Here is a 14,871-nt window from a genome sequence, read left to right as displayed (position 1 = left end):
GTTGATGTGATTCTAGTCTGTCAGAACAGGAGATGTGTTGTTGATGTGATTCTAGTCTGTCAGAACAGGAGATGTGTTGGTGATGTGATTCTAGTCTGTCAGAACAGGAGATGTGTTGTTGATGTGATTCTAGTCTGTCAGAACAGGAGATGTGTTGTTGATGTGAATCTAGTCTGTCAGAACAGGAGATGTGTTGTTAGAACTAGCAGGTTGTTGATGTGATTCTAGTCTGTCAGAACAGGAGATGTGTTGTTGATGTGATTCTAGTCTGTCAGAACAGGAGATGTGTTGTTGATGTGATTCTAGTCTGTCAGAACAGGAGATGTGTTGTTGATGTGATTCTAGTCTGTCAGAACAGGAGATGTGTTGTTGATGTGATTCTAGTCTGTCAGAACAGGAGATGTGTTGTTGATGTGATTCTAGTCTGTCAGAACAGGAGATGTGTTGTTGATGTGATTCTAGTCTGTCAGAACAGGAGATGTGTTGTTGATGTGATTCTAGTCTGTCAGAACAGGAGATGTGTTGTTGATGTGATTCTAGTCTGTCAGAACAGGAGATGTGTTGTTGATGTGATTCTAGTCTGTCAGAACAGGAGATGTGTTGTTGATGTGATTCTAGTCTGTCAGAACAGGAGATGTGTTGTTGATGTGAATCTAGTCTGTCAGAGCAGGAGATGTGTTGTTGATGTGATTCTAGTCTGTCAGAACAGGAGATGTGTTGTTGATGTGATTCTAGTCTGTCAGAACAGGAGATGTGTTGTTGATGTGATTCTAGTCTGTCAGAACAGGAGATGTGTTGTTGATGTGATTCTAGTCTGTCAGAACAGGAGATGTGTTGTTGATGTGATTCTAGTCTGTCAGAACAGGAGATGTGTTGTTGATGTGATTCTAGTCTGTCAGAGCAGGAGATGTGTTGTTGATGTGATTCTAGTCTGTCAGAACAGGAGATGTGTTGTTGATGTGATTCTAGTCTGTCAGAACAGGAGATGTGTTGTTGATGTGATTCTAGTCTGTCAGAACAGGAGATGTGTTGGTGATGTGATTCTAGTCTGTCAGAACAGGAGATGTGTTGTTGATGTGATTCTAGTCTGTCAGAGCAGGAGATGTGTTGTTGATGTGATTCTAGTCTGTCAGAACAGGAGATGTGTTGTTGATGTGATTCTAGTCTGTCAGAACAGGAGATGTGTTGTTGATGTGATTCTAGTCTGTCAGAACAGGAGATGTGTTGTTGATGTGATTCTAGTCTGTCAGAACAGGAGATGTGTTGTTGATGTGATTCTAGTCTGTCAGAGCAGGAGATGTGTTGTTAGAACTAGCAGGTAGTTGATGTGACTCTCATTTGACTGATAATGAGAGTGGGCAGGACTGAGGCCTTTAGGACACACCCACTAGTGTAGAGCGGAGGACATGCCTGGTTGCTGTTGTGCAGTACCTTATCATTTCCTCATCTCTTCCCCTCACATCATCTGAATTCACTCCTCTTCCTCCTCAACAGTGACTATTACAATCCAGAAGCAGGTAGAAAAGAGCAGACGTTCTGAGCTATCCTACCCAGACCAAGCTACTGCTACTACTGTCACTGTGTTACTAGCTAGCTCAGGTACTCTCAACATTCTCTGATTCACGTAGAGGTAATGTACTACGTTACAGATGGAGCTGCTCTCTTATGTAACGTTATGTCATGTTATGTCATGTTATGTCTTGTTAACTTATGTCACTTAAAAGTTAACTTGTGTTATGTTTTGTCATGTTATGTTACGCAATGTAATTTTAAATTAAGTTATGTTAAAGGGATAATGTACGATTCTAGCTTAATCACTAGAAGTCCACAGGTACATTAGCAATGCTACCGTACCTGTAGACTTCCAGTCATTGTGCTAATGCTAGATAGCATTTGCTCGTGAAACAACCACTACCTTCCTTTATAATGCGCACAGAGACATTAAAATGGTATCCATGATCCCTTTAACACTATTAAAGGTTATTAAATGTGAAGTTAAGTTGTTATGTTATGTAATGTAATATCATTGTTTCCTCTGTAGATCGGTTGGCAGAATGTCTCTGCTGCTTTGTTGGGCAGTGATGGCTCTGCACCTCGCAACAGGTAAATATAAAACTTGAAATTAAACTGTGTGTGTGTGTGTGTGTGTGTGTGTGTGTGTGTGTGTGTGTGTAAATAGTTTAATTCAATGATAAAGAACACCCTCTGTGTTCTGTAATAAAATAAAATAAAGTAATCTTTATTTAACTAGGCAGGACAGGTAACTCTTTATCCACAATATAGCAGGTGATGTAAAGCCATAACACATACGTTTTTCCAGCATCAGACTTTGATTGATAATGTCAAAGGCCACACTGAAGTCTAACAAAACAGCTCCCACAATCTTTTCATCATGAATTTCACTCAGCCAATCATCAACCATTTGTGAAGCGCCGTGCTTGTTGAATGTCCTTCCCTATAAGCGTGCTGAAAGTCTGTCGTCAATTCGTTTACTGTAAAATTGCATTGTATCTGCTCAAACACAACTCAAAATGCTATAAAGTTTTTGAGGTGCTACTTGATCCAGCTTCGTTTGCACTTTCGGGATTATTCCATGAATTGCTTCCAATGTACCAGGTAAACTAAGTCAAGCACAGCTCTTGAACAGTACATACTGTCTGTGTGTTGTTCCAGGGCTGGATGCTGCCTCGGGGGTGGTGAACACTACAGAGGAGGAGGTGGAAGGGGTGGACTCCCAGTCACCATGCCCAGCCGGGTGGCATCAGAATGAGCATCGCTGCTTCTCCTTCTACCCCGTCCTGGCCACCTGGGCCACTGCAGAGGTAACACTTGTAATTGGGAGAGACTAATTTCTAATTACTACTACTATTTCACAACCATTGATACTGCAAGACTAGCAAGCACACATTTACTTCAGGAAATGTCCATTTCTAGCTAGCATTGATCTTTGCTCCCTGAGGTACTGGGCTTTAGCTCAGCGGGCTAACAGTGTTCTCTGGCTGTCCCTCTAGTTGTACTGCTCCCAGCACAGAGGGAACCTGGTGTCGGTTCACAGCCCTGGTCAACATGTGTTTGTCCAGGATCTGGTGAGGAGACACACAGACCAGCCGGTCTGGATAGGAGGCTACGACGCAGCTCAGGTAAACTGGGTCAATAATTGTCAGTCAGTCAGTCTGTCAATCAATCTGTCAAATGTCTACAGGTTACAGAGGCAAAAGCTCAACGTACTTTCTGTTTAAAAACAATGAAGTGGTTTCAATCCATTAATCAATGTTTTTCTGTGAAAAGGAGGGGATGTGGCTGTGGAGTGACGGCTCAGCTGTTGATGGTTTTAACTGGGAGGAGGAGGAGCCCAGTAACTCTGGACAGGGGGAGAACTGTATGGAGCTACACACTGGAGGTACACACTCACACACACACACACACACACACACACACACACACACACACACACACACACACACACACACACACACACACACACACACACACACACACACACACACACACACACACACACACACACACACACACTCACTCACTCACTCACTCTGAGCACATTGAAATAACTGAAGTGTGATTTGTTGTTGCCTTGACAACAGGTGGTCGGGGCTGGAATGACGTGTCCTGTGGAGAGCTGAGGTTCTATGTGTGTTCTATGGAGACCAGGTAGCAGGCTAACACTGTCTTGTATCTGGACATGTTTATACAGAGACCATATTAACACTTAATTACATTCATGTATTTTTTTTTTCATTTTCTTGTAGATCTGGTTTAGCAGTAATGCCAAGTCAGAAGCAAGCACACGAGAGAGGTAGGAATGTCTTGGCTCATTACCTCGGCTAGACAATAAGTTAATGTTACAGGTGCAGCTCCTTGTTGAATGGTACTCTGACATTTAGAAGAAGACAGATTCTGATCATTAATGATCAAAATTCAAACTTTAAAATGTGTTGACCGGTCTGGAATTGTTTTTAAACTATTAAGCTTTTTGTCCTCCTAGAAAACCTCATCCTATTTAATGGGATATCTTCAACATTCTAAATCTCCCTTTATTCAAATCTCCCATTTTAAAACTGACTTCCAACATTCTATTCACTCTAAACAATGTGACTTTGACACGAATCAGCTATCAGCTATTGTAACCACTTTCCCAGTAGCTTCGACAAAAACCAGAGCATATTATTAGTCTACTCTGCTATTCAAATCTAAAATTAAAACAGAAATAACTTTTACCAATCAAACTATACAGCTGTTTCGGTAACTAGTTTAATGTAGCTAACTTCCCACTGTTGAATTAACTACCATATAACTAGTTAATTTAGCTAACTTCCCACTGTTGAATTAACTGCCATAGAACTAGTTTAATGTAGCTAACTTCCCACTGTTGAATTAACTACCATAGAACTAGTTAATGTAGCTAACTTCCCACTGTTGAATTAACTGCCATAGAACTAGTTAATTTAGCTAACTTCCCAATGCTGAATTAACTGCTATAGAACTAGTTTAATGTAGCTAACTTCCCACTGTTGAATTAACTACCATAGCTACATTAAACTAGTTCTAGGAGGGAGACTCTGGCAGCTCCGGACAGGAGGGAGACTCTGGCAGCTCCGGACAGGAGGGAGACTCTGGCAGCTACGGACTGGGGATCGTCGCTGGAGGCTCCGGACTGAAGGGCGTCACTGTGGTGGAGAGACAAACAGGAGGCTTCGTGCCATGGATCATCACTGGAGGCTTTGTGCCATGGATCATCACTGGAGGCTTCGTGCCATGGATCATCACTGGAGGCTTTGTGCCCTGGATCATCACTGGAGTGGAGAGACACACAGGAGGCCTGGCTCTGGGAGAAGGCACAGGACTCACCAGGCTGGTGAGACATGCAGGAGGGTTAGGGATTTGCACAGGCACAGGACTCACCAGGCTGGGGAGACAGGCAGTAGGCCTCTTCCTTGGCCGAGGCACCGGATACACTGGGCCGTGGAGGCGCACTGGAGATCTCGAGCTAAGAGCCTGCACAACCCATCCTGGCTGGATGGTGACTTTGGCCCGGCACGTACGGGGCGCAGGCACAGGACGCACTGGGCTGTGCAGACGCACTGGAGACACAGTGTGCAGAGCCGGCGCAGGATATCCTGGGCCGTAGAGACGTCCTGGAGGTCTGGAGTGCAGGGCTGGCACACTCCGTCCTGGCTCGATGCCCACTCTAGCCCGGCCGATGCGAGGAGCTGGGATATAGCGCACCGGGCTAAGAACACATACTGGAGACACCGTTCGCTCCACTGCATAACACGGTGCCTGATCAGTACGACGCCCGCCACGGTAAGCACGGGGAGTTGGCTCAGGTCTCCGACCTGACTCCACCAATCTACCCGTGTGCCCCTCCCCAAAATAATTCTGTGGCTGCCTCTCGTGCACGTTTCCTCGAGCCAACTCCTTGTAGCGTTGCCGCTCCACCTTAGCTGCATCCAGCTCTTCTTTAGGACGGCGATACTCCCCTGTCTGTGCCCAGGGTCCCTTGCCGTCCAGGATTTCCTCCCATGTCCAGGAGTCCTGAACCCTCTGCTCCTCCATACCACGCTGCTTGGTCCGTTGGTGGTGGGTAGTTCTGTAACAATATTCGTCTTCGTCGGATGAGGAGGAAGGATCGGACCAAAACCCAGCGAGGTATGTTTTTTAATTTGAATTAACTAAATAAACAGAACACTGAAACAACAAAAACAACAAAGAGAGTGAACGAAACGAAACAGTCCTGTAAGGTGCAGCAACACAAAACAGATGCCCCAAAACAGGGGGACTCAAACAGTCCGGAGAAAAACCCACGCACGAAACATTTCAACATAGAAGGTGCTCAGAGCAACACAAAACAGAAAACAACTACCCACAAAACCCAGGTGTGAAAAGGCTACCTAAGTATGGTTCTCAATCAGAGACAACGATAGACAGCTGCCTCTGATTGAGAACCACACCCGGCCAAACAACAAAGAAATACAAAACATAGAACACAAAACATAGAATGCCCAGCCCAACTCACGCCCTGACCAAACCAAAATAGAGACATAAAAAGGATCTCTAAGGTCAGGGTGTAACAGAATTGAGGAATACAATTTACACACAGTGCTAATGGGACTAATCCCTCTGTGGTTCAATGTGATTTCAGGGTCCTTTTTGGAGGATTTGGAAATAGGCTTGATTATGGATATGTACTATACAGAAGGAATAATGACAATCTCAAAACAAGCCTGGAAGAGTTCAAATAATATTTGGAAAAGTATTTGGGAAATTAGGACATATTTCACAATAATTGATGCAAAAAATAAATGTATTGTTCCGATATCATTACAACAGGTGTACTGTAATCAAACGAGACAAATTAAATGAATGAAAGAAACAAGGTTTAGCAGGCACTAGTTAGCATCAAGCCTGTCTGGAGCAACTGGCCATAAGTTCTCATCCACATCACAGTAAATGTCCTCATTGTTCATGCACCTGGTGGAAAAACGTTTTGGAATGGCAAATACAAGCCTGACATAGTTTTTTATTATTTTCTATTCATTGCATGTCTTCACTATTATTCTTCAATGTATGACTAAATAAAAACCCTGGAATGAGTAGGTGTGTCTAAACGTTTGACTAGTACTGTAGTTCTGGATTGATGTCAGTGCATGTCTCATCCTTGGCCTGGGGGACGGCGGTATGCTCACGGGGATGGCCATCTTACATCTTCCACCTGTATTGGAATCATTACATCTATTTTACAGTGTTTTATTGTATTTATGTATTGTAGTGTCTTGTGTGGCTTAATTTGTATGAGCATGGCACTAGCAACACCAGAGTTGTGGGTTTGATTCCCACTGGGGTCACATATGAAAATGCATAGACTCACTGCTGTCACTTTGGATTAAAGCCCCTGCTACATAAATGGCATATATTAGAGTGATAGTAAAATGTATTTTAACAAATGAGAAGAGAATCATATCTAAAGTAAAGTGAACGTTGTGAAAAGCATTTACTTTATATGAACATGTATTGCAATGTGAAACATGTATTTCTAGATGAAACACTGAGTAAGTTTGGTGAATAAATTACTGTATGATTGTATGTGCTCTAATAGTCAATAGAAAATGTGCTCAGAGTTTTGAAACAACTGTCTTTTTGATTATCTGTTTTGGGTTTTGTAATAATCACTGCTAAAATGTACCAAATAGTTGTAAACACTAGTATATACCAAAACAATAAAGAAAATGTATCTTTCCCTCCCTCCCTCCCTCCCTCCCTCCCTCCCTCCCTCCCTCCCTCCCTCCCTCCCTCCCTCCCTCCCTCCCTCCTTAACTCCCTCCCTGTCCCCTCCCTCCCTGTCTCCCCCAGAGCTGGTTGAAGAAGTGAGTATTTATGACGTCCTGTGGGAGACCAGTGAGAAAGTAGCAGATGAGACCCTCGACTCAGCCTTCCTCAGAGGAATGTATTCCAGACGTCTGCCTGGCCACTGCTACACTGACTTCTGCCACCAGGAGGTGCTATACCTGGACAGAGTCATCACCATGCTGCAGGTGAAAAGAAAATACATTAAATAAAACGAATACCGTAAAGTTTTACTTACTATGACTGTGATATGTGGTTGTCGTGCCTAGCTATCTTAAGATAAGTTGCTCTGTATAACAGTGTAAATGTGTGTGTGAAACAGGTGCTGATCAGAACAGTCCAGGGTCCTCCAGACATCATGCTGTTTCTCCAGAGAACACATCAACGCTACCAGGAGTCTCTGAAGGAGGCCCAGAACCAAACTACACCACACCTGGTAAGAAGCTGTTATAACAATCACCCGTAATATACAATTTAAAATAATATATCTAATTATACAATTTAAGATAATATATCTTAATATATAATTTAAGATAATATATCTTAATATAAAATGTAAGATAATATATCTTAATATACGATTTAAAATAATATATCTAATTATATAATTTAAGATAATATATATTAATATATAATTTAAGATAATATATATTAATATATAAGTTAAGATACTATATATTAATATATAATTTAAGATAATATATATTAATATACAATTTAAGATACTATATATTAATATATAATTTAAGATAATATATATTAATATACAATTTAAGATACTATATATTAATATATAATTTAAGATAATATATATTAATATACAATTTAAGATACTATATATGAATATATAATTTAAGATACTATATATTAATATATAATTTAAGATAATATATATTAATATATAATTTAAGATAATATATATTAATATATAATTTACGATAATATATTTAATTTAAGAGGATTTATAGCAAGAAAAAGCAACTGGAACGTAGTAGGTGATTTATTAATTCAATAAACCTTCCATAAACCTTTTCAATGACCCTTTTTTAACCTTTAATCTTTTAACCTTTTTTTGTTTTGGTTAAAATCAAGTTCAATTTCGGTTACCCAAGTTTTCGTGTATTTAGACACCCCCCCAAAAAAGGTAAATCAATAATATCTTCTATCTTTTCCTTTTTTGACTCCCTTTAGTTCATTCAGTTCAGTTCATAGTCTTTTAGCATTACAATTATGTTTCCCTATATTGGTTTTTAATGTGTTTATAGCTGGTTTCCAGCCAATTGGTGACAGATTTTCATGGGAATATTAAAAAATCTTCATATAATCAATATGCCATTTCAGAGTTTCCTTTAAGAAAATTTGGTGCCAGACAACATGACAGGGCAGATTTTAATTACCGGATATTTGATAAACCCATATGCATTCAGATCCAACCTGGTGCAGCCAGAGGGATGTTGGCTAAATGAGCCACATTTACGTAGCCTAAAAAACAGCTGTAATAAATTACAAAACACTATTACATGTGTTTCGATGTGTAGCACACACACAACTTCATAGCCAATTTCTTTATTGGGGTTTAGGCTACATCCCTAAAAAACAACAATTGTCAACTATAGGCTTAAGTGTTCACTGCATACTACAGTTGAAGTCGGAAGTTTACATACACTTAGGTTGGAGTCATTAAAACTCGTTTTTCAACCACTCCACAAATTACTTGTTCACAAACTATAGTTTTGGCAAGTCGGTTAGGACATCTACTTTGTACATGACACAATTCATTTTTCCAACAATTGTTTACAGACAGATTATTTAACTTATAATTCACTATCACAACTCCATTGGGTCAGAAGTTTACATACACTAAGTTGACTGTGCCTTTAAACAGTTTGGAAAATTCCAGAAAAGGATGTCATGGCTTTAGAAGCTTCTGATAGGCTAATTGACATCAATTGAGTAAATTGGAGGTGTACCTGTGGATGTATTTCAAGGCCTAGAAGATGCTGGAGGAAACAGGTACAAAAGTATCTACACTGCTCAAAAAAATAAAGGGAACACTTAAACAACACAATGTAACTCCAAGTCAATCACACTTCTGTGAAATCAAACTGTCCACTTAGGAAGCAACACTGATTGACAATACATTTCACATGCTGTTGTGCAAATGGAATAGACAAAAGGTGGAAATTATAGGCAATTAGCAAGACACCCCCAATAAAGGAGTGATTCTGTAGGTGGTGACCACAGACCACTTCTCAGTTCCTATGCTTCCTGGCTGATGTTTTGGTCACTTTTGTATGCTGGCGGTGCTTTCACTCTAGTGGTAGCATGAGACGGAGTCTACAACCCACACAAGTGGCTCAGGTAGTGCAGCTCATCCAGGATGGCACATCAATGCGAGCTGTGGCAAGAAAGTTTGCTGTGTCTGTCAGCATAGTGTCCAGAGTATGGAGGCGCTACCAGGAGACAGGCCAGTACATCAGGAGACGTGGAGGAGGCCGTAGGAGGGCAACAACCCAGCAGCAGGACCGCTACCTCTGCCTTTGTGCAATGAGGAGCACTGCCAGAGCCCTGCAAAATGACCTCCAGCAGGCCACAAATGTGCATGTGTCTGATTGTATGATTTTTAAGTAATTATTTGCATTTGTTTGCATATATCCCTGTATATAGCTGCACATTGATCTGGTACTGATACTCCCTGTATATAGCTCCACATTGATCTGGTACTGGTACTCCCTGTATATAGCTCCACATTGATCTGGTACTGGTACTACCTGTATATAGCTCCACATTGATCTGGTACTTCCTGTATATAGCTCCACATTGATCTGGTACTGGTACTCCCTGTATATAGCTCCACATTGATCTGGTACTGGTACTCCCTGTATATAGCTCCACATTGATCTGGTACTGGTACTCCCTGTATATAGCTCCACATTGATCTGGTACTGGTACTCCCTGTATATAGCTCCACATTGATCTGGTACTTCCTGTATATAGCTCCACATTGATCTGGTACTGATACTCCCTGTATATAGCTCCACACTGATCTGGTACTGATACTCCCTGTATATAGCTCCACACTGATCTGGTACTGGTACTTCCTGTATATACCTCCACATTGATCTGGTACTGGTACTTCCTGTATATACCTCCACATTGATCTGGTACTTCCTGAATATAGATCCACATTGATCTGGTACGGGTTCTTCCTGTATATAGCTCCACATTGATCTGGTATTGGTACTTCCTGTATATAGCGCCACATTGATCTGGTACTGGTACTTCCTGTATATAGCTCCACATTGATCTGGTACTTCCTGTATATAGATCCACATTGATCTGGTACTTCCTGTATATAGCTCCACATTGATATGGTACTGGTACTTGCTGTATATAGCTCCACACTGATCTGGTACTCCCGGTATATAGCTCCACACTGATCTGGTACTTCCTATATATAGCTCCCCACTGATCTGGCACTTCCTGTATATAGCTCCTCACTGATCTGGTACTGGTACTTCCTGTATATAGCTCCACACTGATCTGGTACTGGTACTTCCTGTATATAGATCCATTCTTGTGTAATGTATTTTATTCCTCCTGTTTTATTTGTGTTATTATGTTTTAACTGTGGATCGTTGGGAAGGGCTCGTAAGCATAAAGTCAACACCTGTTGAATTCAGAGTATGTGACAACTAAAATGTAAATTAGATTTTGCTTCTCCTTTTACTCCTCCTCCATATCCTCCTCCTCCTCATTCCTCTCCTCTTCCTCCATCTCCTCCTCCTCTTCCTCCATCTCCTGCTCCTCCTCCTCTGCCTCCTCCTCCTCATTATTCTCCTCTACCTCCATCTCCTCCTCCTCTTCCTCCTCTTCCTCCTCCTCCTCCTCATTATTCTCCTCTGCCTCCATCACCTCCTCCATCATCCTCCTCCTCATTCTTCTCATCTACCTCCATCACCTCCTCCATATCCTCCTCCTCCTCTACCACCATCTCCTCCTCCTCTTCCTCCTCCTCCTCATTATCCTCCTCTACCTCCTCCTCCTCCTCCTCCTCCTGCCTACAGAACCTGTCCTCCATCCAGCCCTCTGCAGCCGTGCGTCAGTACCTCCAGAGCTTCCATGACATTGTGCATGAGGAGCCCATCTACTGGCTGGTGTCTCTGCTGCCCAGAGCCCTGCTCAGACCTTACCTGGCAAAGAACCTACCCCTGGGAGAGAGGACCAGACCAGGCCCCAGCCCCTGCCTCCACCCCTGGCTAAGCCTCTTCCCCTGCCCCTGTTACCAGTGGGGGGGAGAGGACATGAAATCAGACCAGAGGAACCAGAAGGATGAGTCAGGGACATCTTACAGGTATCTTGAGGTTTATAGCCTATGGAGGTTTATAGTGTCTCAAGTCCACATTGTTGTGTTTAATCTTGTCAAGTGTGGTGATATTGTGGAGTGACTCTTTTCTAATCTGTCTCTCTCTCCAGGCATCTACTGGAGAAGTACCAGGATGTGATGGACGTCTATAAGGCTGTCAACATCTTCAGAGTCCAGATGATCAACGAGAAGGCTCTCTTCACCTCCAGGTGCAGGTAGGTCTACAGTTAGCCTGACTTAGGTCTACAGTTACCCTGGTCCTGCTATCTAATTATACAGTTAGCCAGGTCCTGCTTTCTAATTCTACAGTTACTCTGGTCCTGCTATCTAATTATACAGTTAGCCTGGTCCTGCTATCTAATTCTACAGTTAGCCAGGTCCTGCTATCTAATTCTACAGTTAGCCAGGTCCTGCTATCTAATTCTACAGTTAGCCTGGTCCTGCTATCTAATTCTACAGTTAGCCAGGTCCTGCTATCTAATTCTACAGTTAGCCAGGTCCTGCTATCTAATTCTACAGTTAGCCAGGTCCTGCTATCTAATTCTACAGTTAGCCTGGTCCTGCTATATAATTCTACAGTTAGCCTGGTCCTGCTATCTAATTCTACAGTTACTCTGGTCTTGCTAACTAAGTTTACTGTTAGCCTGGTCCTGCTAACTAAGTCTACAGTTAGCTAGGTCCTGCTAAACAAGTCTTGCCAGGTCTCCCTCGCAAAACAGGCTCTCAACCCTATGGATCTCCATAGCCTGGGTAACAGTCTATTTTGTGATAACATTCTACTCCTCGTCAACATAATTTGGCATATGACATGGAGTACAGGAAGTGGAATCCCAACTAGCAAATTTGGTTTGTTGAAAGTTGTGGGAATGTACATTTTTGGTTTACCATTGGTTCTGGGAAAACTTAGCCTGTTCTGGGAACCTTAAGTTTAAGGTAGCAGGGAGGTTCTGAGAACGTCTTACTATGGTTCCAGGGAGGTTCTGAGAACGTCTAACTATGGCTCCAGGGAGGTTCTGAGAACGTCTTACTATGGTTCCAGGGAGGTTCTGAGAACGTCTAACTATGGCTCCAGGGAGGATCTGAGAACGTCTTACTATGGTTCCAGGGAGGTTCTGAGAACATCTAACTATGGCTCCAGGGAGGTTCTGAGAACGTCTTACTATGGTTCCAGGGAGGTTCTGAGAACGTCTAACTATGGCTCCAGGGAGGATCTGAGAACGTCTTACTATGGTTCCCTGAAAGTTTTCCTGGGAGGTTTATTAACGCAGATAGAAATGGAATTCTAGGTGATTTGGATTTTTTTTTTTACTTCCTTAAAACGTTCACTGAATGTTTCAATAATTATTTTATTGAAAGTGTTAGTTTTTTTTGGCTTAACTCTGATCTCTGTATTAATGTTTAATGTCTCTATGATATTCATCTCTGGCAGCATATTATCACTGTGGTCATATGGGGCGGCAGGGTAACCTAGTGGTTAGAGCGTTGGACTAGTAACCGAAAGGTTGCAAGTTTGAATCCCCGAGCTGACAAGGTAAAAATCTGTCGTTCTGCCCCTGAACAAGGCAGTTAATCCACTGTTCCTAGGATTTGTTCTTAACTGACTTGCCTAGTTAAATAAAGGTAAAAAAAAATGTAATGTTGTCTCCGGCTGGAGATAGTAGTTTAAATATCAAATAAATTCATTAAATCAATGAATATCTGATGTAATCAAATCCGCCTGTGTAATATTATCCTAGTTGGTTTCCCACTGGTGACGAGGAGGAAGTGGAGGACCAACTCAACCTGTGGTCTGTGGAGTCTGGACCTGATGTTAGGGTGAGTGATGTATTTATTTATGACATGTTTATCTTGTATTGAAATCAGTCGAGAATTGTGCACATTTAGTCATTTTTTATTTCACCTTTCACCTATTTCACCTATTTAACCTGGTAGGCTAGCTGAGAACAACTTCTCATTTACAACTGTGACCTGGCCAAGATAAAGCAAAGCAGTTCGACACATACAACAACACAGAGTTACACATGGAATTAACAAACATACAGTCAATAATGCAGTAGAAAAGTCTATATACAGTGTGTGCAAATGAGGTAGGATAAGAGAGGTAAGGCAATAAATAGGCCATGGTGGCGAAGTAATTACAATATAGCAATTAAACACTGGAGTCATAGATGTGCAGAAGATGAATGTGCAAGTAGAGATACTGGGGTGCAAAGGAGCAAGATAAATAAATAAATACAGTATGGGGATGAGGTAGTTGGATGGGCTATTTACAGATGGGCTATGTACAGGTGCAGTGATCTGTGATGATTGATAATGTCCCAAAACAGTTATTCTTTGCAAAACCCCCAATTTAGACCAGCCCACTGTGCTTAGAGATGGACCGGCCCATCTGGCCCCAAACTGTCCTATGGCCAGTCAGTTTCTGGTTCATAGTGACTCTATTGGGACAGCTATGTCAGGAGAGTCTTACAGATAAGATGTGTTATCGTTCATTGGTCTTGTTTGTCCTGTCCCTTAAATCTGTTTGTTTCTGTCGCCCCTCTCTAGGTGAAGCTGTAGCAGTGCAGCTGTAGAATACAGGGAGCTGTGTGTGTTGGCTTTCACACTGGGCAGGACTGTTCCTCTTGTCAGACATATTCCAATATTTCACTTTTATGTTTGAAACTTCCTCCCCAACAACTACTGTTTAAACTGTATTAATGCAATAACACAATGAATGTACACATCTAATAATTGTCAACAAAGGATCTACGATAAAATAAAGAACATTTAGTTAATAAAATCATAGAATAAAATTGTATTTTCTTATGGGTGTTGCAATACGAATATTACACAGCCAATCACACTGCTGTGCTCTACCACAATCAGAATAATTGCTCTGGCTAGCCAATAAACAGATGGTATTGCTTCCAAGAATTGACCAATCAGAAATAGTTATTAAGGTTGCCCCACTAGCAGTGGGCCAGTATTTAAATGCTCCATTGTACAAACTGCTGTATTTTTCCTGTGTTTTATATTCATGTTGGATCCACTGATTTCAAACCATTAGAGAATAGTTGTCCTGATCACATCTTCCTCAAATTCTGTCTTTAATTATTTCCTGGATGTACAATCAAAACATCTTGGCAACATTATGGTTGAGA

The 14,871-nt window shown here is 41.7% G+C and overlaps 2 protein-coding genes across 13 annotated transcripts in view; both read left to right on the top strand.

The window, feature by feature from the left end:
• The window catches only part of LOC139533474 (globoside alpha-1,3-N-acetylgalactosaminyltransferase 1-like), a 212,108-nt gene that overhangs the window by 62,997 nt on the left and 134,240 nt on the right, over positions 1–14,871 (top strand). The window lies entirely within an intron of this gene.
• Positions 1,447–14,871, top strand: part of LOC139533471 (uncharacterized) — a 182,005-nt gene continuing 168,580 nt past the window's right edge. Inside the window, exons 1-14 of one of the 12 annotated variants that reach the window (XR_011666761.1) lie at positions 1,463–1,630; positions 2,042–2,103; positions 2,674–2,822; positions 3,012–3,140; positions 3,289–3,400; positions 3,603–3,669; positions 3,768–3,814; positions 7,369–7,550; positions 7,685–7,798; positions 11,430–11,716; positions 11,839–11,943; positions 12,669–13,259; positions 13,465–13,543; positions 14,276–14,515. Coding sequence is in view for 4 of the 12 variants with exons in the window: in XM_071331517.1 (XP_071187618.1) it covers positions 2,055–2,103; positions 2,674–2,822; positions 3,012–3,140; positions 3,289–3,400; positions 3,603–3,669; positions 3,768–3,814; positions 4,562–5,358 (1,350 nt within the window). In the remaining 8 variants the exon portion in view is untranslated. Of the gene's footprint in view, positions 1,631–2,041; positions 2,104–2,673; positions 2,823–3,011; positions 3,141–3,288; positions 3,401–3,602; positions 3,670–3,767; positions 3,815–4,561; positions 5,668–7,368; positions 7,551–7,684; positions 7,799–11,429; positions 11,717–11,838; positions 11,970–12,668; positions 13,544–14,275; positions 14,516–14,871 lie in introns of those variants that run through there. The other 11 variants (XR_011666765.1, XR_011666760.1, XR_011666763.1 and 8 more) reach the window with 11 other exon arrangements.

Source organism: Salvelinus alpinus, chromosome 11, assembly GCF_045679555.1.
Source record: "Salvelinus alpinus chromosome 11, SLU_Salpinus.1, whole genome shotgun sequence".
Taxonomy (NCBI): Eukaryota; Metazoa; Chordata; class Actinopteri; order Salmoniformes; family Salmonidae; genus Salvelinus; species Salvelinus alpinus.
This window is presented reverse-complemented; position numbering and strand designations above follow the sequence as displayed.